Source organism: Eufriesea mexicana, unplaced genomic scaffold, assembly GCF_001483705.2.
Source record: "Eufriesea mexicana isolate 0111107269 unplaced genomic scaffold, ASM148370v2 scaffold386, whole genome shotgun sequence".
Taxonomy (NCBI): Eukaryota; Metazoa; Arthropoda; class Insecta; order Hymenoptera; family Apidae; genus Eufriesea; species Eufriesea mexicana.
In genome coordinates, this window is record NW_016908604.1 from 511943 (window position 1) to 534437 (window position 22495).

General features: G+C 32.7%; 3 protein-coding genes across 12 annotated transcripts in view; 2 read left to right on the plus strand and 1 right to left on the minus strand.

The window, feature by feature from the left end:
• Positions 1-172: 172 nt before the first annotated feature.
• Positions 173-5914, plus strand: RecQ4 (RecQ4 helicase). Its single transcript, XM_017897119.1, has 9 exons — positions 173-283; positions 712-3069; positions 3155-3266; positions 3337-4136; positions 4210-4497; positions 4578-4913; positions 4984-5143; positions 5218-5537; positions 5646-5914. Exons 1-9 carry the CDS (start codon positions 173-175, stop codon positions 5874-5876), a joined length of 4716 nt encoding a protein of 1571 aa, XP_017752608.1. The 3' UTR covers positions 5877-5914.
• A 510-nt stretch (positions 5915-6424) lies between these two features.
• On the minus strand, positions 6425-10730 carry LOC108545473 (uncharacterized). Of its 10 annotated transcripts, none has more exons than XM_017897116.1 (4): positions 10713-10730; positions 7635-7652; positions 7302-7522; positions 6425-7051 (listed from the first exon to the last, which is right to left on the minus strand). In XM_017897116.1, exons 3-4 carry the CDS (start codon positions 7461-7463, stop codon positions 6662-6664), a joined length of 552 nt encoding a protein of 183 aa, XP_017752605.1. In that variant the 5' UTR covers positions 7464-7522; positions 7635-7652; positions 10713-10730; the 3' UTR covers positions 6425-6661. The 10 variants fall into 10 exon arrangements, with proteins under 10 accessions (XP_017752605.1, XP_017752603.1, XP_017752598.1 ...); XM_017897114.1 differs by lacking the exon at positions 10713-10730 and adding an exon at positions 10004-10179; XM_017897109.1 differs by lacking the exon at positions 10713-10730 and adding an exon at positions 9940-10179.
• Positions 10731-11336: 606 nt separating this feature from the next.
• Dhc16F (Dynein heavy chain at 16F) overlaps positions 11337-22495 on the plus strand; it is an 18061-nt gene continuing 6902 nt past the window's right edge. The window contains 40 exon segments of the mRNA XM_017897148.1: positions 11337-11552; positions 11654-11738; positions 11809-11911; positions 11994-12183; positions 12252-12393; positions 12490-12729; positions 13020-13176; positions 13246-13348; positions 13441-13624; positions 13680-13849; positions 13927-14328; positions 14397-14628; positions 14707-14856; positions 14919-15047; positions 15141-15821; positions 15901-16047; positions 16121-16297; positions 16378-16695; positions 16847-16957; positions 17038-17174; positions 17258-17448; positions 17547-17662; positions 17776-17921; positions 17980-18125; positions 18201-18333; positions 18415-18631; positions 18744-18878; positions 18962-19147; positions 19257-19458; positions 19528-19709; positions 19784-20007; positions 20087-20295; positions 20382-20637; positions 20714-20905; positions 20963-21187; positions 21260-21515; positions 21604-21794; positions 21881-22053; positions 22178-22361; positions 22436-22492. Of these exon segments, the coding sequence (XP_017752637.1) occupies positions 11377-11552; positions 11654-11738; positions 11809-11911; positions 11994-12183; positions 12252-12393; positions 12490-12729; positions 13020-13176; positions 13246-13348; positions 13441-13624; positions 13680-13849; positions 13927-14328; positions 14397-14628; positions 14707-14856; positions 14919-15047; positions 15141-15821; positions 15901-16047; positions 16121-16297; positions 16378-16695; positions 16847-16957; positions 17038-17174; positions 17258-17448; positions 17547-17662; positions 17776-17921; positions 17980-18125; positions 18201-18333; positions 18415-18631; positions 18744-18878; positions 18962-19147; positions 19257-19458; positions 19528-19709; positions 19784-20007; positions 20087-20295; positions 20382-20637; positions 20714-20905; positions 20963-21187; positions 21260-21515; positions 21604-21794; positions 21881-22053; positions 22178-22361; positions 22436-22492 (7655 nt within the window). The 5' untranslated portion in view covers positions 11337-11376.

A 22495-nucleotide genomic window follows, 5' to 3' on the forward strand; every position in this document is an offset into this window, starting at 1 on the left:
AAAACCATATGAATGATATTTGTCATATAATATTTTCTTACGATAAACGATCTTATTTACGCGGCATAATTTCGTAGTTTATAAAGATCGTTTAGGCTAACCTGTAGTTTTCGACAGTTTGATAATATACGTATTTATAAATAGTTACAATTCTCTCAGTACTGAAATAAAAATGGAAATATTGGAAGACCCAGTGTTTAAAACAGAATATCAAAAATATAAAATTCGTGTAAAATTATGGGAAAGTCGCTTTACTGAAAAACATGGACGTAAACCGAATAAGGTATTTTATATAATTCCTATTATTCATGACTTAAAATTAATTCAATTACAGTTATTTTTTCCTTATCAAGCTACAATAATAATTTCTTAATCTCGTTATATTATAAAGTAGGATTAAATGATTACTTTTGGTTCAATTTTCTCAAAGATATAGATTCAGCTTTCATATACAGTTTCTATCTTTCTATAATTAAAGTTATTTTACACATCATTTTTCCATAAAATAAGTTACTTCAGTTAGATTTAAATATTTTTCATGTATATTTTCTTTTTTTTTTTCATAATTTTCTACTTCTATAAATATATATACTTTGAATTATAAAACTCATGTAATGACAATGGAAATAAATATCACGATAATTACATCAATTATATTAAAATATTACAAAAACATTATACTATGATAAAAATAACCCTTTAATGTTATAGAATGATATTAAAGAGGCTGATATGAAAATCAAAGAATCTTATAAAATGTATTGGAAGCTGAAAACACGTGCTTTAGAAGAAACATTTACAGATATTTCATTTTCTGATGAAAGAGAAGAAACTACCCCTATTAAATCTGAAATAGAAACATCACCTAAAGAAATTAAAGAAACTGAAGAAGTTAAAGATAATGATAAATCTTTAAGAAATAACAATGAACAAGTTTTAGAAGATATGTGTGAAAAAGATAATAACGATATAGATAAAAGTAATAAAATACAAAAAGATAAAAACCATATAGAAAACACAGATGGAATAAATATGGAAGATACAATTGTAAAGAATATAGAAAATGCTGAGAAAAAAGATACTGAAAATATAGATCCACAAGAATATAAAAATCAGAGTACCATTAATAATATCACAAATGATATTTTAGACGAAAATAAACAAAAAAATATAAAAGGTGTATGGGGCGATCATTTAAGTAAAAGTAATGAACAAGTACGCAAAAAGAAACAAACGTCACTTTTAAATAGATCATCCTCTTTTCAGTTGTCACAAAATAAATTTACAAGTTCAAGCTTCACGAAAAGAAATCCTAGAAAGTCTTTATCTACCACAAAAATAAAAATTAAGTCTGAGAAAGACAATGATAATAACACGATTGAATCAAACTCAAATGTAGAAGAAAATAATGAAGAAGGTTTGGATGTTAATCAAGAAACAAAATCTATGTTTGATGAATCGTCAGTAAAAGTAACATTTGTGGACTTTAAATCAACTGTTCAATCTATTGGTACGCTACAACAATTAAGTGAAGGACATATTATTAATAGAAACTTAAATTCTGGGTGGTTAGATAGGTGTTGCAAACAAAATAATGTGGAATACCCAGCATTTGATTTACAGAGACTTTCTGGAACAAGTGACTCTGGAGTTGAATCAATGGAATCAAGTATTCGATCACCTGCAAAGACATTTGCATCTGAGTCACAAAATCCTCCTCAGATATCAGATGAAGAAGATTTTATTTGCAATAGTGATTCAGAAGAAGAACATAAAAACAAACGTATCAGAAATTGCAGAAAAAGATTTAGTGATCAAGAAACTTGTCCTTCTAAAAAAATATGTATTGAAAATAATACAGATGCTTTAAAATTAAATACAATAGATATGCAACCCATGCATTTTTCCAGTGAAGAAAAGTGCAACAGTTTAAACATTACTAATGTAGCTGTAAGTAAAGGTAATATTATAAATAATAATGTTAATAATCAGACAAAATTGGCTATTGATACTGACAAATTCCCTGACAAAGTAAAAAATGTGCTTGAGATTGTAAATACTAATATTGATGATGAAGAAAATATAGAAAAATCATCTAAAAAAGAATCTATAACTCATAAAATTCAGAGAAAAATGAAATGTGTGACATCTGATGACTTGGATCCTGATTTTAATGATTTTAATGATAGCAATATAAAAGAAACAAAGGGCAAAAAGAAAGTACCAAAAACAAAGCAAACAAGTACAAGAAAGAACAAAACTACTAAAGGATCAACTTCAACAAATAAAACGAAAACTAAAGTTAGAACAAAAAGGTCCACTAGAAAAAAGATGGATTTAGAAGATGAAGAAGATGTCTTAGAAACTGGCAAGCAAGATCTTGAAACTACAAAAGATAAAAGATCTGAAATATATGGAATAGAAACCTTACAAACTGTACCACGTTTTGCAATGTGTAAAAGTACTCAAGGAGATCTTATTAAACAATTTGCTAAATCTGTTTCTTCAAAAACTGACGATTTAAGTTCTTCTACTGTACTTGTACCTGCAAAATCGAAAGGAAAATTAACAGATAAAGAAAAATTAGAAAAGAAAGTAGTAGATGGGAACATAAATGACAACTTTGTTAGAATAAATTTAAAGAGAAAAGTCTTTGTGCGTGGTAAAAAACATTTCAATTTCTCAAAGTATAGAAAGAATCAATGGAAAGAAAGAAAAAAGCAATTGGGATCTAGCGAGGGTAGTTTAGAAGTAGTTGATTTTATTGAAAAGAAAGGTGTGTCAACATGTTTTAAATGCGGAAATGTTGGTCATTTTTCAAGAAATTGTCCAAACGGAAAAGGCGATGATTTAATGCCGTTAAACGAGATGGATGATGATTCGGAATTTCCAACCTTAGAAGAAGCTCAGAAAATGGCTAGTCAAAATGCAATTGTAGCACACGCTAATAGAATGGATCGTTTGCCGGAGAAACCATTATACTCTTTTGAAACGAATTCTGAATCGATAGAAAATAAAATGGAGGACAAAAATGTCGATGATGATTTATGGGAACACATTGAGAACGATGTATAAGCTTATATACTTTAATTTTAATTTCTTTTTTTTTTTTATAGTACCGTAGTGATTATTTCATATTTTATTAAATTTTTAGGAAATCTTATGCGGTCATGAAATTCCCGAAGATTTGGTACAAAAATTATTACCACCGGAAATTGGATTTGTACAGCCGGTGTATAGACTTACAGAAGATGAGTCGTGCATAGGTAATTAATTAAAAGTTCAATCAACTTTACTGACCGACTTTTTTATGCTTATTACATACTCTAATTACAGAAACACCATCTGAAATTTTCGATGTGTTACGAAAATTTGGTCACGATACGTTTAGACCTGGACAAGAAAAAGCTGTGATGCGAATACTTTCTGGTCAATCAACTTTAGTAACATTATCGACTGGTTCTGGAAAATCTTTATGCTATCAGTTACCTGCATATATCTATTCTAAATATTCTAATTGTATCACTTTAGTTATATCACCATTAGTATCCTTAATGGATGATCAAGTAATGGGTATACCATCGTTTTTGACTGCAGCTTGTCTGCACACTAATCAAACTCAAAAAATAAGAGATAATGTTATGAACATGGTAACACAAGGAAGACTGAATATTTTACTAATTTCTCCAGAAGCTGTAGTAGCTGGAGAAAAATCAACTGGTTTTGGAGCTTTGTTAAGGCAACTTCCACCAATTGCTTTTGCATGTATAGATGAAGCACATTGTATTTCACAGTGGTCTCATAATTTCCGTCCATCTTATCTTATGGTTTGTCGAGTACTTAAAGAAAAATTAGGTGTCAAAACGATTTTAGCTCTTACTGCTACTGCAACAAAAACTACCGCAGAAAACATAGTAAATTGTTTAGGTATACAAGATGGAATGGCGGGTGTTATCTCCGATATTCCAATGCCTAAAAATCTGCTATTAACAATTTCTAGAGATGAAAATAGAGATCAAGCTTTAATTAAATTATTACTAGGTGAAAGATTTCAAGAATGTGACTCGATTATTGTTTATTGCACTCGTCGGGAAGAATGTGCAAGAATTGCTGCTCTTCTAAGGGTTTCTTTACAGGTATTTTACTTTCTGCTTTGGTGACTTAATTACGTCAACGAATAATAGTATGATATATTTGTTTTTTTAATAGAATGTGAATAATCCAGAGAAATCAAATAACAAACTATCGCCTATCGCGGAAGCGTATCATGCTGGTTTATCGGCTTATCGTCGAAAAATTGTACAGAAAGCATTCATGAATGGCCAAACTAGAATTGTCGTTGCTACTGTAGCTTTTGGTATGGGTCTCAATAAGCCAGATATTCGCGTTGTTATTCATTACAATATGCCAGGAACCTTCGAAGGATATGTTCAAGAAGTTGGAAGAGCTGGTCGAGATGGACTTCTAGCGCATTGCCATTTATTCTTAAGTCCAACGGTACTTGTATTTATTTTATATAATCAGATTTACTATCTGTTTGATTTGTATTCATCTGAATCATTATTTTTCCATTTCAGGAAGATAATGATAAGTGGGAATTACGTCGACATATTTATGCAAACGGAGTAGACAGGCATACAATTAGACGTTTACTTCAAAACGTTTTTGTCCCATGTTCGTGTGCAAAGTTACGTGAGAAAAACGCAAATTGTAGATGTCCTGGTCATGAAGTTGCTATACCAGTTGACGAAACTGTTGCAGCTTTAGATATTTCAGAACAATCAATTTCAACGCTTTTATGTTACCTCGAATTACATCCTAAAAGATTTATTACTGTTCTTTCATCCGTATATGTCAGAGCTAAAGTTTCAAGTTATGGTGGACCTCAAGCATTGAAACAAGCTGCTCAAACGGTAAGTGTGCATAATATACACTTCTACAAAAGTAGACTTCACTTATCTAACTTCTTAATCAATTTTTCAGTCACCACCGCTCGCAATGGCAATAGCAATGGATTTACAAAATGGTATTTCTCATGAAAATGATAGCGTTATTGAATTTCCCGTTGTAGATGTAGCATCTGCTATTGGTTGGGATAGTGGTGTAGTAAAAAATCATCTTAAAAGTTTGGAATGGAAAACAGGTTTGTTTTAAAGGATAATTCTTAATATATGTATGAAAATAACACTGACACACCTTTTTCAATGTTTTCCTTAGTTAATGGAATTCCAAAGCGTTCAGTAATTTCGGTAAAATACGATACACTTGGTTTAAGAGTAAAAGCTCCAGGTGACTTGACAGAGATGGAACAAGATGAAGCACTCGATGCTTTATTTAGCCGTGCTCAGTCTCAAGAAACTTCAGCTTTACGGCAACTCGAGACAATTGGTATTACACTTCATAAGTTCAGTGTACCATCTGTAAAAGAGTGTCTAACATTGACTGATGAAATGACTAACAACTCTGATAAATTAAAAGATGTTGTTCGCGATTATTTCGACGGAAAAGTTCTATTCGACATAGACTGCAAGCAACAGGTATAAATTTTTTCATGGTATTAAGTTTATATATTTTTTAATTAAATTGTACATCGTTTAGTAAATATTATGAAAGCAAAATACATATATAATTCTAATTTTTTTCAGAATAAAATGGAGAATGAAGCGCAAATAGCCTGTGATGTACGTAACTTAGTTCTAAGTTATCGAGACAATAATTTCACTGGACGTGCAGTCGCTCGAATATTTCATGGCATACAAAGTCCAAATTATCCTGCTTATGTATGGAATAAATCCCGTTTTTGGAGGGCTTACCTTTCATATAACTTCAATACTTTGTGTCAAATTGCAACAAGAGAAATTTTAGCTTTACGTTAGAGCGACTGTTTTCAATGTTTTTAAATAAAATTTTTAATAAGCGCCACATCATAGGCATGCTATAACTGTTAAACATTACAAAAATTTGGACGTTATGGTTATGTTTATAATTTATGAATGCTTGCGCTGGACGACATTCGAAAGATGTATTATACGTCTGAGCAGTGGGTTCTATTGTTCTATTCATATTGACTTTATATTTTTATTTAAAAAAACATAAAAAGTAAAGGTTATATAACTCTTTATTGTTTCCATAACAAGTGACAAAGTTCATATAGATAATAGTATACAAAATATTTACTCGGACGTGCCTTAAAAGAATAACTTATTTTTTTACATTTATAGAATAAACTCGAATATAAATACTTTTTTTAAAAAGAAGGTAATGCGGTGACTATTTACTTTTATCATTGTTGTAATTTTAAAATGTAACAATAATAATTATACATTTGTATCGCTACATTATTATTTTTAGTAATACGCATATCCCCAATATAAAATTTTTTTCCTGCACCACTACTACTCTGAATTTTTTTCATTTTTGTTAGTAAATTTAATTAACTTAGAGCAATAAAATCTAAATTAATAGATATTATGAGCAAAGTTGTTACTTTCTTAATAGTAAAATAGTAAAATAGATTTAATACGATATGTTTTTATTAAGGCGATATGGAATGTTTTATTCTTCCGTTTTTTCATTGTGAGTTCAATTTTATTCAGTATTTCGGACAAAAAATAACTTCAATTAATATTCGCAGCGATACTTCGTAACAACGATGACATTTTCACGTTACTACTCTTTTCATATAATTACATTCTCGTAAAAATTTGTGCATACGTATTTGCTGCATTTTGTCAACACGGTTCATACATGTCTCATTTTGACATAGTGCGCAAAATTCAGATGATATCCCGTGAAACGGAGAACGAAAGTAAACATTGGCATCCTTCAACGTTTTATTTTTGTGATGAGCCCAAACGTGCAACGACATCTCAAAGAACATCAATACAGGCAAGAACCAACGGAAACATAGAACAGTCAGGAAGAACAAACAAATTGGATTTACTTGGCCAAACGACGTTCCAACGGGAACAGGCTCCAAATCCATTAGATTCTCGCTTTTCTTTAAGGAGCCATCTTTAGTTGATAAAGTTTCCTTCACTTCTTTTGGTATCTGAAGAATTTTTATTGAATAACATTGCTTTAATTATTTTCTTATTATTGTACGAAACATTTGTAAAACATCATTGTAAACTTCAATTTTAAACTCTAATAATTTTCTTCAAACATTTACGTATTCCAATATGTAGTAATACATGAAATTATGTAATTCGCGTCTATAGACTCATTACGATTTTATAATACTACTATTTCCAAAGCAAAGAATGAACGTGTAGTTTACGGTAATGGTTCGAAATTATTACCTGAAAACGTATTCTTCGACTTTTGGCAGTTCCAATCACGTTTATCTCCGGCTCTCCCGTTTCGGCGTTATTTATCGAACTGACAAGTTGTTGAATCTCAGATTCGGAAGCTGGAACAATAATACTCTCGCCGGTTTCTTCGTCGACGTAGATTCGGTCCATTTCCTCGTCAGGGTTAGTATTCAAAAGAATGCGCGCAGAAACGTATTCGACGTAGTCCCCTATTTAGTGAGGAAAACAGAGTTTAATGTATTCGGATGTATAGTCAGGTCCTCGGGGTCACTTCCCGGATGCAAAGTTCTGCACGATTTTTTTATTCTAATGATTAGATACCTTAGCGACAATGTTTTCCTGAAACAGATTAATTGATTATCCTTTGTTAAATTTTTCTTATTATTTGTATTAATCGGTTGAAGTTAATTAGCTAACTTTAATTTAGTTTCAGCCGACGTATAAATATTGTTGTGGATCAATGATTTTATTAAACAACAAAAGAAAAGATCAAATGAGAAAGGTTAACTTTTAATAAACGAGAAAGAAAAATCGGACACTAACTAAAAGTATATAGGAAGTTCCTAAAAACCCTAGGAACACCAAACGATAGGAAAATAATTTGACACATCAAACGAAGTGTTCAACAGATTCATCCCACTTTATGTAAGTATACTATAAGCACAATGGATTCTATCCTATTGAACCTATTAACGCATGTTCATACTCTATCGCACTTAGAAATTATATACAATGCTCACATCAACAGTTACCTATCGATTGATATAATATACAATCAAAAAAAAAATAATACAGTATTTCTACAGTATGTCTAGTTATTAAAACCATTCGCAAATGCAACGCGATTGTATGCATAAATATGGCATCAATTGTAGACAAAATGTACAATAAATTATGAAAACCACGCCCAATTAATTTAATCTTAATGTTTAAAAAGTTAATTTTTTTTGAAAATATTCAGAAATATTACGTGATGACTTAATACGACCTAACGGCGAATAAAAACCATTCGGGTAGTAAAGGTTAAAAACGAAAATTACAAAGTGCAAGTGAAATTTCTGATATTACGAAAAATCGAACGCTAGTCGAGTTAATCAACAAGAAACTATCGGAAATACTGAACATCGTAAAAATAATAGAACATGATAAAAACTTTTGTATAAAACCAATAAAATATGCATTTGTATTGTGCTACTTTTATACGTTGTACCAATTATTTACTTGTTTAAGACGACCAGCTACTAGCATTGCTGTCATCGTTAACACCTTGAAAGCATGTGCACCAAGTACAACCGCATTTTCTGCAAGAATCTACAAGATTGCAATTTATTGTAGGTATATCAAATGATCCCAAATAAAATTTCCAGTCTATAGGTTAATTGTTATTTTATTTTATTCGATTGAAGATTTTCGGTATAATAAAAATATCACCTTCAATTGTTTCCAATGTATAATATGTAATAATGCAATAAAATATCGTGGCTATAAATATCAAAATTGATTTAAATAAAAATGGTGACGAAAGATGTCGCATTTCTGTATAATACTAAAGAACAGATATATTATTATTATATTTTAATTTAGTTGTTTTATTTAAAATATGACCTTATATAATGATGCATGAAGATTAGACGTTATAAGGACTGGATTCTTTCTACGAACAAGGCTCTTCGTGAAGATCGCATTATATTCTTAACATCATTTAATGATAAAGCCGGAAAGTCCGTAATTAACTCGTAACCAAGAACATAATTACTCACGCCATCATAGAACAAGAACTCAGGTTTTTTAGTCTATTAAGTTTATCGTATAATCGAAATTACATTATTTCAAAAGAGTAAGACATAGGGTTTAGGGATAGCTGGAAAAGCTGTTGGCAACATTGCAAATGAAACACGGACGTTCGATAATATCATATTAAAAATACTGAATATTTACGTGAAGAATATTGCAGGAAAGGTGCACAAGCCAGGTGCGTGACTAATAGGACATATAGCAATTGGTTACGATTACGTAGAGAATGATATGCTAGGTAATCAAAATTTACGTGCACTTGAAACTTCAAAACAATATTTCAATATTGCATCTTCTAGAAATCAAAAGTAAGATGAATTGTGATTGTTTTGCGTCGTTTCATTGATAATTGCTAAAATGGGTGATAAATAACTAATTTTTCAATTCATATTTCTTTATAATAATATTAATGTTAGTAGTTTACATACAGGATAAAGTTGATTTATGAAAGCTATAATAATGTCAGTAAATTACCAGCAAATAGATATGTTCATATAATAAGAAGAGTGTAAGTATAAATCAAAGATACATTGATAAATAAAAGCAATTTTAATGATACACATTTGATTATTTAAACTTACTTGATCAAATAAAAATCAATTTTTAATATTAAATAAAAATGTAAGAGGATAAGAAGACTTATTTATCGACAAACGAAAAAAGAAATATGATAATGTTAACGGGAATTTTGATTAAAAATGAAAAATTTATGTTTAATGTGTATCAAAAAAATACAATAATAAAAAAATATAAAATTCAATACCACACACATAGACGCTAGAACGATCGTAAATCTATTCTTTGATAAGAACGTAATAAATGACTAACTTACGGGTTTATGAAAATCTAAATTCCACAGAAGAAATATTTCGTTTCGGCATTACGTGATTTCATACCTTAAAGAAATACAAGGTTGAAGTTTACGTAAAAAGCACTGCATTAGCAACAAAATATAAGATATTGTAACAATCACACCACTAACGCCTATATAATTCCACGCACATCTGTACTTCAACTGAAGGTATACGCCATGATAACCTGTAACTATGCGAACTGTAGATGGGCGTGTTTACCAATGGCAGGAGTTGTCAGAGTAACGTATGAATATATTTCAATATCAGTCTTCAAAGGTTTCTCACATATAGATAAAGATAACTTCTATCATATTTTATTTTGGTAATTAAAGATATTTTATCTGAAATTTACGGAAAGTCAATAGAGATTTACAGTGACGTAATGGAAAGGTAGCAGAACCCTCTCTTGATATTTTTAAAACCAAAAGCTTATGTACAGGAAATCTTGATTTATTTGGCACGAAAGTATTTTTTTAAATATATTTGATATAATAAAATCGATGTATGAAGCATTTATTATTTTGTTATTAAACAATAATACATTTCAAGAAAGCTCTATACACAAAATTTTTCGAGATGATAACGTTGTCAACGATGTGTTTTAGATTTCTAAGAATTACAATTGGAACATATAGAAACATATTTAACTTACTCAAGGTAATAACAAGTTTGTAGTAATTATTTAAAAAACTACGAATAAATAAATGTATCGTCTCTATCGACAAAGAGAAATGAGAATGTAGTATCTTACATTATATCACGATGTATAGTGTAGACTAACATTCTATATCTAAGACTCTGTATCACGTGAGTTGAAATACTGTCCTTGAAAAAGCAGAGGTTTTGTAATATCTTCTACAATTTATGGCAATAAATTTAGGAGGCTCGTTTAATGTAATGATCAAAGTCAATAGAACGTAAATAGACGTAAAAGAATTCTCTTTCATTAGATCTACAAGAAGACGTATCACATAGAATGAATCATCCAATAATAAAACCTCACACTGTTCATATGCATTTTTATTATACAGTTAGATTGGTATAATTAACAAATAATTAGTGACCAATATATTTAAAATAAAGACGAGAAAATATCAACAATTATTATAAAATATTATAATAAATAGGTAAAAAGGTACTAGAAGCTTTTAATGATATTCTTAATTTTATATTAAATAATTTTAACGTATGTTGCGTATTAAAGTTATATACTTAAATTTTACAGCATTTAAAATACATGCAATAGTCGATATTAGTAATTATCTTTAATATTGTTATAGATCTAAAATTGCAATATGGATATGAAAATAAAGGGAGTTCGAAAATTCGCTTTGAGTTTCGTTTGTTTAATCGATATGCGATTAGTCTACGGATAATGAGAAGCGGAACGCTCTAACATTATTTTACGATTTCCAATGGAGAATAAAAATATGGATAAAAGCGGTAAACATAAAGCAAGCGAAGACAGTATCACGGATGTTTCCACGTCTAAAAGATCAGAAAAGAGTTCCGATTCGTTAACTACGCTCGATCATTCTCTGAATGATCTAGCATTCAGATTGTGCCGGCAACCACCACGCAGTTACAAAATGTAATTCGAAGTGTTTACACGAAAATTTTGAACTCTACGTAATTTTCGCAAATGTTTATTACTTTATACAATAAAATATATACTTGGCAATTTTGATTCAGAGGAAAGGATGAAATACCTTTTTTCATACCACATAAAAAGTTGCTCGAGAAGATCGAGTACAAACCGGAAATCCGGGAACCGTTGGTAAGCATAAGTTTCAATTTTGTATAAATTGATTTTTACTGAAAAATACCTAAGAAAAATATTTCCATAGACTGGTTTTAGAGCGCAACAAGAAAAAATGAAAAAGCAGTTACACAGACCAAATATTTCATTAATGAAAATGGAAGAAGTGAAAGAGCTATCAAAGGACGAAGGTTTTATCATTTTTTATGAATTTTTTCTAATATTTTTATCTTTAATAAATGTTCTCATTATTTGTTCATCTTTGCGAATCAGATATTGCATCAAGGGAAAGAACTTCTCGGGATTTTCAGAAATACAAGAGGAAATCAGATTTCATTGCTCCTCCACACGTTAATCAGTTAGAGTTAATTCGACAATTACGAGAGGACCCTAAAATAGGATTTTTTTATATGGTTTACGCAGTGGATCGATCTTCAAAATATTTTACTCCATACGCCCTGAAGTGAATAATTTTCTTTTTTGATCTCGAAAAACTTTGAAAAGTATACGAATAATTTATAATATTTTTAGGGTGGTTCAGTATAAAGATGTAGGTAAAACGTACATGACTATCAGTGCCAGTGGTGTAACACAGTACAGTTCAAACGAAATGAGTTTCACTCCTATTGAACAATGGGAAAGAGAATATATATTTTATTTAAAATTGCTAGAAGTATACAATTTCTGTCTGAAATTATATAATTGTTTATTTCATCTTATGGAATATCTTTCTCTTTATTCCAATGTTCTTGTAATTCGGTACTTTTAGATAAGGACATTCATCGTATTTCGAGTGTGGAAAGCTTTTTATGTGTGGAAAAAGTCGGTTAGCCATAGAAAATTTGTGAAGGCGAAAAATTATTTGGAGGAAAATTTGTTTATATCGGATCCAATTCTTAGTAAAGCATTATTAGAAATTAAATCGATGTGCTCGATCTTCCTCCATTCGAGTTTCTTTGATGGCACCGCTGTTGAGACATTGCTACTTTTTTATTTTGTGGAAAAACAGGTAAACGTCAATTGCATTCGTATAAAAACTATCAGGATGACTCCATTGTAGATGATTAATTATTTTACGTAAATGAAAATTATTAACTTTGTTTATTTGTGGCGTATTTTTATATATTGATTGCATATTTAGATCATTTTCAGCGTAAAATTACTGAAAAATTTCTGAAGTCTTCTAGAAATTACAAATACGAAAAATTTTGATGTTGAAAACTAAGAATCATCCTGATATATCGGTATACTCTATATTTGTGATGAATAAAGTGTAATGTTTGATATATTTACTTGCAGTTTGCAAAACTAGAATTAATTAGAGATAAGTTAGATGAGTTTAGAAAGTTAGCAGTAGATATAGTTAACAATGCGTGTCTCGGTGCTTTATTGAAGGCTGGATATACTCCCGATGATTCTAATATAACGATAGAGCAAACAGCATATGGGAAACTCGGTAATATTTTATATATATTTCTTCTAAGAATTTTAGTTAATAATTTTTAATTTTAATTTCACCTGATAGGTGAGTTCGGTGTTGTTAAATTTAAAATGCCGAAGGATGGTATTCTGAAAATGAGTTACATTGAACAAGTGCGAAAAAGAGAAAAGTGTTATAGATTATCTTGGTAAGTCAATGTTCAATAGCGATATTTTACGTTTTATAAAATTTCTACGAATATTCCAACATTAATATGAAAAATAAATCTGTATTATCCAGCTTTATTCACCTGATTGATTATATGCAAACAAACATGATGCACGGCCTTTTACTAAACACGTATAGAGAGCTTATACAAGTCTTGAAGGCTCATACAAGTTTTTTACCAAATGACGATTTAATAGATAACGATGTAATCGATCTTCCTTTGAAAGAAAATCGACCAGCGTCGCATCGGATACAGGTGTGTAATATAATAATTAATAAAAGTTCGCGAGATGAAAAAGATTATTTTTCAGTTGCCGTATTGGGTAGTGGATCTGCTTATTTTGCCATCTTCAGAAATCGTAATGGATCCATCCGAGGACATTTTCCGTTTCGTACTAAAAACGATACAAAACATGTGGGAGGAGAACTTATTTGCTATCAAACCTCTACTCTCGGATCCCTTTTTTCACTCTTTCACGAGGTATAGATGCTACTATTTTTCGTAGACACAGTGTATGAAATATTTCCTCGGAATTGTAAGATTTTCGTTCATTCGAGGCCGATGATCAACCATAAAATAGAAGACCGTATTTGTGGCTATCCTCCGGAAATTCAAGACGTCTTGAAACAAGATCCGATTACGTTAGCTTATAAAGACCAACTGCAGGAAATTTTAGAAAAGAATTTGGATGCTGTAAAACGTTATTTTCAACGGTTCAACGTGATCAAGCAATTCTATTACGAAGATATGACATTCAACGAAGACATTATACGCGATAATCGAGACTGTAAATTATTTCGGGAATGGAGCGTTCGTTACAAGAATGAGTTGGATTTAATCAAGAAAGTCATCGATTTTCAGCCATTCGGTCTTTTCTTCATTCACCTCGAGCGATTTAAAAATGCTGCTGGGACTGCTCCTAGAGGAAAGATAGGAGTCATTGAAGCTGTTATGCCTGGGTAAATATAAAAAGAGGTGTTTTCTAATGCATCATACAGCATAATAACTGACATACTTGTTTCATTAGAATAGGAAAAGCTAGAGTGGATGACTTATTAACCCAAGCTATCGACTCTATTAATTATCTCGAATCTGTCCCTGTGACAACTGAAGAATATGTTTCATACATCAAGTTTGTAGATCAAGCCCGACAAAATGTAGATGAGATGGAATCTCAATTAGATTACGTGAAAGAGCTGTACGATACAATGGAAGAATTTGCTTTTCCTATACCGTCGGTGGATATGGCGAATTATTTGGTAACGATGTTATCTCATATTTGATATCTCTGGTATCTCCGGTATAGCATTGACAAAACTTTGTATGTATGAAAATAGGGCATCGGAAGTCATTTTACTAGTTTACGACTAGTTGTAGAGAAGAGATTGGAAGAGAGGCCGAAATTAATAAACAAATTCAATGCTCAACTTCAGAAGGATATTACAGCATTGAACGAAGAAATATCAGACATCAACGATGAAATAACGGTATGATGCAATTAAATATATTTTGCAGTATTTTATTGCTTGCTTTACGATATTTTCGACAGCAACCTTGGTTATTGGATTATGATAGCGACGTTGACGCTTGCTTGAACACTCTGAAGGAACTTAACAAACGATTACTTACGTGTGCAGCTACTGCGGAGGAGTATCGTGCTCACCAAAGGACATTTAAAGTATACTTAAAGGATATAATAAGCTAAACATTTCTTAATTTTCTAATAAAACTAGTTATATAATCGATAACATTTTACTTTAATTTTAAACAGCTCGAACAAACGAGATTCGATGTCTTAGATCAAGTAATGAACGAATTAAAATTACGTATGTTACTATGGGAAAGTTTGACTTCTTGGGAGCAAGCTGTGCATGAATGGTACAATGCCGATTTCGATACTTTAAATGTCGAAGAAATCACATCGTTTACGATGAGTACCATGAAACATATCATTCAATTAGAAAGGGGTTTGCCACCGAATAAAATCGTGCCAGGCTTGAAGGAGAGCGTCGAGTCGATAAGGAATAAGTTACCGATCCTCGGTTACCTGAGAAATCCAGATTTAAAAGATAGACATTGGGCAAAGGTCGAGACAATATTGGAGTATACCTTCAAACCCGACGAAAAAAAGACTTTGGCTCGAATGAAGGAGCTTGGTGCCTTCTTAAAGCCAAACGAGTTGATGGAAGTTGCTGCCGCAGCAAGTTCCGAAGCTAATTTAGAAACCCTGTTGAAGAAAGTCTCGGACACATGGGAAAATCTCAAGTTTATTATCATACCCTATAAAGAAGGGAAAGACGTCTACATCATGGGCAGTCTCGAAGAGATTCAAACTGCAATGGACGAAAGCAACATTAATTTGCAAACCATCAATGCATCTCGTCACGTTGGGCCTATTCGACCTATAGTCGAACAGTGGATACAAAAGCTGGACTTATTCACTGACACCTTAGTACGAGTCACCTTTGATTAGTTACATACTTATCGAATGCTCGAGTTATTAACTGATTCACCAGTTATATCTGTTTTAGGAAGCATGGCAGTATTTGCAACAACAATGGTTGTATCTCGAAGCAATATTTTCGGCTCCGGATATTCAACGGCAACTACCTTTGGAAGCAAAACTCTTTATCGAGGTTGACAAGTTTTGGAAAGACCTCATGAGACGGACTCATAAGGTTGTACCTTCGCAATTGATATTTACAAAATAATTAACCGACGACAATTAACCGCAACATCAATTGTTTCTAGGCTCCTCTAGCTATGCCCACTGGTACGCAACCAGGATTACTAGAACAGATTGAGGAAAACAATCGAATGTTAGACGAAGTGATGAAGTGTTTGGAGGCATACCTCGAGACGAAACGAATAGCGTTCCCAAGATTCTTCTTTTTATCTAACGATGAACTGTTGGAAATTTTGGCTCAGGTATCGGTCAAAAGGGGAAATTTTAAAGTTAATGCTACTGACTAGAATTTGGAACTGAGACGTTTATTAAAATATGATAGACAAAAAATCCACATGCGGTGCAAAGACACTTGCAGAAATGCTTTGACGCAATACATAGATTAGAATTCGCAACGAAGGAAAGCGAAACTGGCGATGTGCGAGAAACCGTATTGACGACAGACATACTAGCCATGATCTCACCGGAAGGTGAGAGGGTTCCTCTTGGCAAAGGTTTGAGAGCTAGGGGTAACGTCGAAGATTGGCTAGGTCGAGTCGAGGAAGCTATGTTCTCGACATTAAAGAAAAGAATGGAAAAGGGAATTAAAGATTTAGAAGAGAAAACACGGGAGCAATTCCTATACATGCATCCTTCCCAGGTTACGTACTTTAAATTTGAATAACTTTCAATAAGAAGCATTGCCGAACAGTAACTATTACAATGAAAAATGCTTGTCGTTGAAAGTAAAATAAGACACGAATAAAATATGACCAATAAAATTATGTGCTCATTTGCCTTATTTTCTCCAGATTGTCCTTACTGTGTTCCAAATATTTTGGACTCGAAATATTCACATTATCTTAGATTCCGATAAGAACGTGATAGAACAGATGAAAGCATTCGAGCAGAAATGTTACGCAGTTTAGTATAACTATGTTCACCTGAACTTTTTACAATTTTTATTAAAAACTACCTGTAAAACGTCTTTTATATTTACTAGGATTTAAACGACCTGGCAATGATGGTGAGGAGAGAATTGCCACGATTGATACGCGATGTTATAATCAACGTGATAACGGTAGATGTGCATGCTAGAGATATTGTCACTACATTAGTCGAAAACGAAATAACATCGAGGTGAGAAACGAAATGCGACAATTTTTTAATTAAACGGATTACGCAAAACCCAATTTTCTAAAATCCAATAACTTGCGCTATAGTACAAATTTTGATTGGGTAAAAGCATTACGCTATTACTGGGATGAAGAACTCGACACTTGCTCAGCACGTATGAGTAACTCTAAATATCTTTACGGATACGAATATCTCGGTGCTCAAAAGAGACTCGTCATAACTCCCCTAACGGATAAATGTTACTTGTGCCTTATGGGGGCTCTTCAATTAGACTTAGGTATTCATAATTAAAATAAAAAAAGGAACGATGTTATACTTTCAATGCGAGTGGATTTCATAGAAAGTAAAAGAAGCTAAAAAGAAATTATTATGTAGGCGGCGCTCCTGCAGGACCTGCAGGTACCGGAAAGACGGAAACAACGAAAGATTTAGCCAAAGCAGTCGCTGTCCAATGCGTCGTGTTTAATTGTTCCGAAGGACTTGATTATAGGGTGAATTTAATATAATTCCTCGACGTCGTACTTACTCCTAAAATGCTTAAAAATAAAAATAAATTAAGAACGAAAGTTAAAAATGACCAAACTAGAGGAATCGTTTTCCACAGATGATGGGCAGATTCTTTTCCGGCCTGGCGACTTCCGGTGCTTGGTGCTGTTTCGACGAATTCAACAGAATAGATATCGAAGTGCTTTCTGTAATAGCTCAGCAACTAATTACAATCAGAAATGCCAAAATCGCTAGAGCCACTGAGTAAGCTGTATAATATATTTCATAAGCAAATCAATTTTCACATGCTTTTTCGTTTCAGATTCATGTTCGAAGGAAGAATGATCAAATTAGTGATGTCCTGCGCAACTTTCATCACTATGAATCCTGGATATGCTGGTCGTACAGAATTGCCAGATAATTTGAAAGCACTATTTCGACCATTCGCTATGATGGTTCCGGATTATAGTATGCTTTACGAGTCTCAGCTGATTCGAGTACATTCCAATTATAATAATTTTTAAAATTAATCTCTTTTTGTAGAACTTATCGCTGAGGTTACGTTATACTCTGAAGGATTCGAATCGTCAAAACCATTGTCGCAAAAAATGACCTTAATGTATACGCTTAGTAGCGAACAACTTTCTCAACAGGATCATTACGATTTCGGAATGAGGTTTCTCTATATATATTCATCTTATTTCTAATTACAGCGTACCCTCCTTGTTCAACCGAAACGTGTTGCCTCTTTTTTAAGAGCCGTTAAGAGCGTGCTAGTAATGGCAGGCAGTCTTAAACGAAGTAATCCTGATAAACCAGAGGATGTTGTATTAATTAGAGCCCTGCGTGAAAGCAACATATCCAAGTTTCTACGTCACGATGCTGAATTGTTCGAAGGTATCGTAGGAGATCTTTTCCCAGGCATTATGATTCCTGAGGAAGACTACGGTATTTTAAGAGACACAGCTGTCGAAGTAATTAACGACTCTATACTGATATCACCGAAACGTTTCCTTTCTGAAGTCACAAAATTGGTTTAACATTATACAGCGTAACAAATTCTGACAAGTTAAATAACTTTGATAGATATTGAAAGAAGTCAACTTGCAACCGGAAGATTGCATTTTAAAGAAAGTTACTCAGCTGCACGAGTGTCTGCAAGTGAGACATGGTGTCATGTTAGTTGGACCCACTGGATCAGGAAAGACAACAGTTCTTCGAGTAACTCGAATACTTATCGCAAATTTTTATCTGTCGAGATAAAATTTCAATCCTTTTTTGTGGAATACGAAAAACAATTTTAGACTCTTGCCAATACCTACAATCGACTTCACGAAATGGGTATACCCGGGCCATGTTATCAACCAGTTCACATGTACGTGATTAATCCGAAAGCAGTTACAATTGGAGAACTGTATGGGCAGGTAGATCTAATGACAAACGAATGGCACGATGGCTTAATTGGTTCTACAGTTCGTCACGCATGTTCTGTTAGTATGAATCAGTTGATTCTGTTGACTAAAACAAAAGTAAAAATTTAATATGCATTACTTAAATATAATTCATCAGATATTCACTGTCCAAATATTCGTTATTTAGTTCACCACGGAAGAACATCAATGGATCGTATGTGATGGGCCCGTTGACGCTGTGTGGATAGAAAATATGAATACTGTGTTAGATGACAATAAAATGTTGTGTCTGGCTAACTCTGAAAGAATTAAGTTCACCCCCTATATGCGTATGTTATTCGAAGTCATGGACCTTGCTCAGGCATCACCTGCTACCGTCAGTCGTTGTGGTTTGGGAAACGATATCCTATCATTTACTTAATCTTCATTTCTCTACTTTTTATTTATTATATTTTAAGGAATGGTATACGTCGATCCTACAGAATTGAAGTGGTTGCCTTATGTCAAATCATGGGTAAACACTCTTCCTGATGCTACGATTAAAGATGAATATCGATTACAAATCGTGGAGCTTTTCGAAATATACTTCGAAGAAGGACTTGTCTTTTGTACTAAAAACTGCGTCTGTCCAATTGGACAGGTAAATAATTTTACTTATATTATATGAAAATCAAAACACTGTGTTCCCAACATGATTGATCCTTCTGTTACTAGGTCGATATTAGCAAAGCCGCCATGACTTGTGCAATATTAGAATATATTTTGAATGAGCCAGAAGCGATAGAGAGAACTACGGAAAAATCACGAATTAAGACATTTTTAGTACAATCATTCGTTTTTGCTTATCTTTGGGGAGTTGGTGGCAACGTTACATATAACTCTCGAAGCGTATTCGAAGCTTTTGTGAGGAAGCAATTTGAAAACGACGAGGATGCATAGTAGAATCTCGAAATTCAATGACTCTTTTGTTCTTTTCGCTTTTGTGAAAATGTGTTATTCCCCGGTTCCGATTTGCAGCTTGCCATCGATAGATTTATGGGAGCTCTACGTAAATGTTCCACAGCATCGATTAGATCTCTGGTCAGATATTATGCCAAAATTCGTATATGACAGTGAAATTCCCTTTTTCGATATCCTTGTACCTACAACTGACACCGTGCGATTCAGTTACATAATGAAAAAGTTAGTCGAGATAAATAGACCAGTTTTCTTTACTGGAGACACTGGTTAGTAGTATTTAATGCCTTTTCATTTTATTTATTTAGATTTTTTTATTAATTTAATGTAAAAAAATGCATATATGTGCTTGTAGGAGTTGGCAAGTCAGTAATAACAAAAGTAGTCCTGAACGATTTAGAAGACACCGAGCTTTGGGTTCCGATTAACTTGATATTCTCCGCACAAACCAGTAGTAGCAGAACACAAGAGATCTTAGAACTGAAATTGGAAAAAAGGAAAAAAACCGTATTAGGGGCACCTTTTGGAAAACGAGTCTGTGTGTTTGTTGACGATGTTAATATGCCCAAATTGGATACGTATGGCTCTCAACCACCGATTGAGCTATTGAGGTATTATTTTAATTACGTTCAGCACCTAGACTAGTTTCTCGGCATAAGATTATTTACGTATAACTGCCGGACGCAGGCAATTACTAGATTTTCGTGGAATGTACGACAAAGAGAAATTATTCTGGAAGGAAATAGAACATGTTGTTTTTGTCGTGGCGTGTGCTCCTCCTGGAGGTGGCAGAAATCCATTAACACCAAGATTCGTGAGACATTTTGCAATGCTACTAATTCCAGCACCTATCGAACTTTCACTCAAAGAAATTTTTAAGTAAATCATTTGAAAATAACTCTGTAAGATTGGTTCACGATAAAACAAGTTTTGTAGGGCAATTATGAACGGATTTCTGGAAGATTTTGTGGAGTCTGTTAAACTGATTGGAGACAGAATAGTGAACGCGGCGGTCGACGTTTATCAAAGGATTGCGACAGACCTTTTGCCGACTCCGGAAAAGAGTCATTATATTTTTAATTTGCGAGATTTATCGAAGTGTATACAAGGTATCATGCAGGTTGATGCCACGGTCATTAAGCAACCCAGCGAAATGTACAGGTACATTCGACCCTGCTAGAACGATGACGCTCGCGATAAGAGGAGGAAAATAAAAATGTTTATATTTTTTAGGCTCTTTTATCATGAATGTCTCCGGGTTTTTCATGATCGATTGATCAATGTTCAAGATAAGAGTTATTTCTATAGACTTCTAAATAACATATGTATTAATACGCTCGGCGTAGAAGTAATACGACTTTCGGATGAAAAGATTATTGAAAAACCACCTATACTATTATTCGGTGATTTTATGTCCTTTGGAGCTGCCAAGGAACAACGAATTTACGAGGAACTTACGGAAATCCCGAAAGTTAGGAGTATTTTGCAGGTTTGCTGTTAATTGCTACTGAAATAGGTTCAGCGATGAAATGAATATTCTAACTATTAGACGTACATTTTTAAATTTGTCACTGCAGGATTACTTAGAAGATTACCATTTCTCTGTTGGGAAAGACATGAAAATGATCTTTTTCATGGATGCTATAGAACACGTTTGCAGACTTGCAAGAATCCTTCGTTCTGAAAGAGGCAATGGCCTTCTGGTTGGTGTTGGTGGAATGGGAAAGCAAAGCTTAACGAGATTAGCGTCCCATTTGAATGGTTACAAGTTTGTGTCAACATTAGATACAGTTGCAGAAATTATCTCTTAGAGATACGATTAAAAAACTTGACACGATTGTCCAACGTTTTAAGGTGTTATCAAATAGAAGTTACGCGAACATACGATAAAAATTCATGGCACGAAGATCTTCGTCGATTTTATTTCGAGCCAGGTGCCAACGCTAAACATACCACATTTTTATTCACAGACACACAGATTGTGTTAGAAGAATTTTTAGAAGATATCAATAATACTCTCAATACAGGTTGTTTTATTATTAGTAATAATACTGTTATCCAAATGAAATTACTATTAACGAAGTTACTGGATTGCTTGGAGTTTTTATCGATTTCTAATTCTTTATAATAATTGACAAACAATGTTTTTAGGTGAAGTGCCAAATTTATACGAAGCTGACGAACTTGAAAAAGTTATTATAGCTACCAGGCCTGCGGCGAAAGCAATAGGAATCGACGAAGCAAACAGAGACGCAATTTATCAATTCTTTATTGGAAGAGTCAGAAATCAACTTCATTTAATGATCTGTATGAGTCCCATAGGCGATGCTTTCAGGTGAGCAATTTGAAAATAATTATTTATTATATATTATTTAACCATCAGTTACCTAGGATTATCTGTTTCCACAGACATCGTTGTCGTATGTTTCCATCACTAGTAAATTGCTGCACCATCGATTGGTTTACGAA

Excerpts from the sequence above, each read along its gene's own strand:
- RecQ4 (XM_017897119.1), top strand. The coding sequence starts at position 173 with ATGGAAATATTGGAAGACCCAGTGTTTAAAACAGAATATCAAAAATAT. Across the intron at positions 3,070-3,154 it reads GGGAACACATTGAGAACGAT|GAAATCTTATGCGGTCATGA; the intron begins GTATAAGCTTAT and ends TTAAATTTTTAG. Across the intron at positions 5,144-5,217 it reads AAGTTTGGAATGGAAAACAG|TTAATGGAATTCCAAAGCGT; the intron begins GTTTGTTTTAAA and ends TGTTTTCCTTAG.
- LOC108545473 (XM_017897116.1), bottom strand. The coding sequence starts at position 7,463 with ATGGACCGAATCTACGTCGACGAAGAAACCGGCGAGAGTATTATTGTT. Across the intron at positions 7,052-7,301 it reads GTCGAAGAATACGTTTTCAG|ATACCAAAAGAAGTGAAGGA; the intron begins GTAATAATTTCG and ends AAAATTCTTCAG.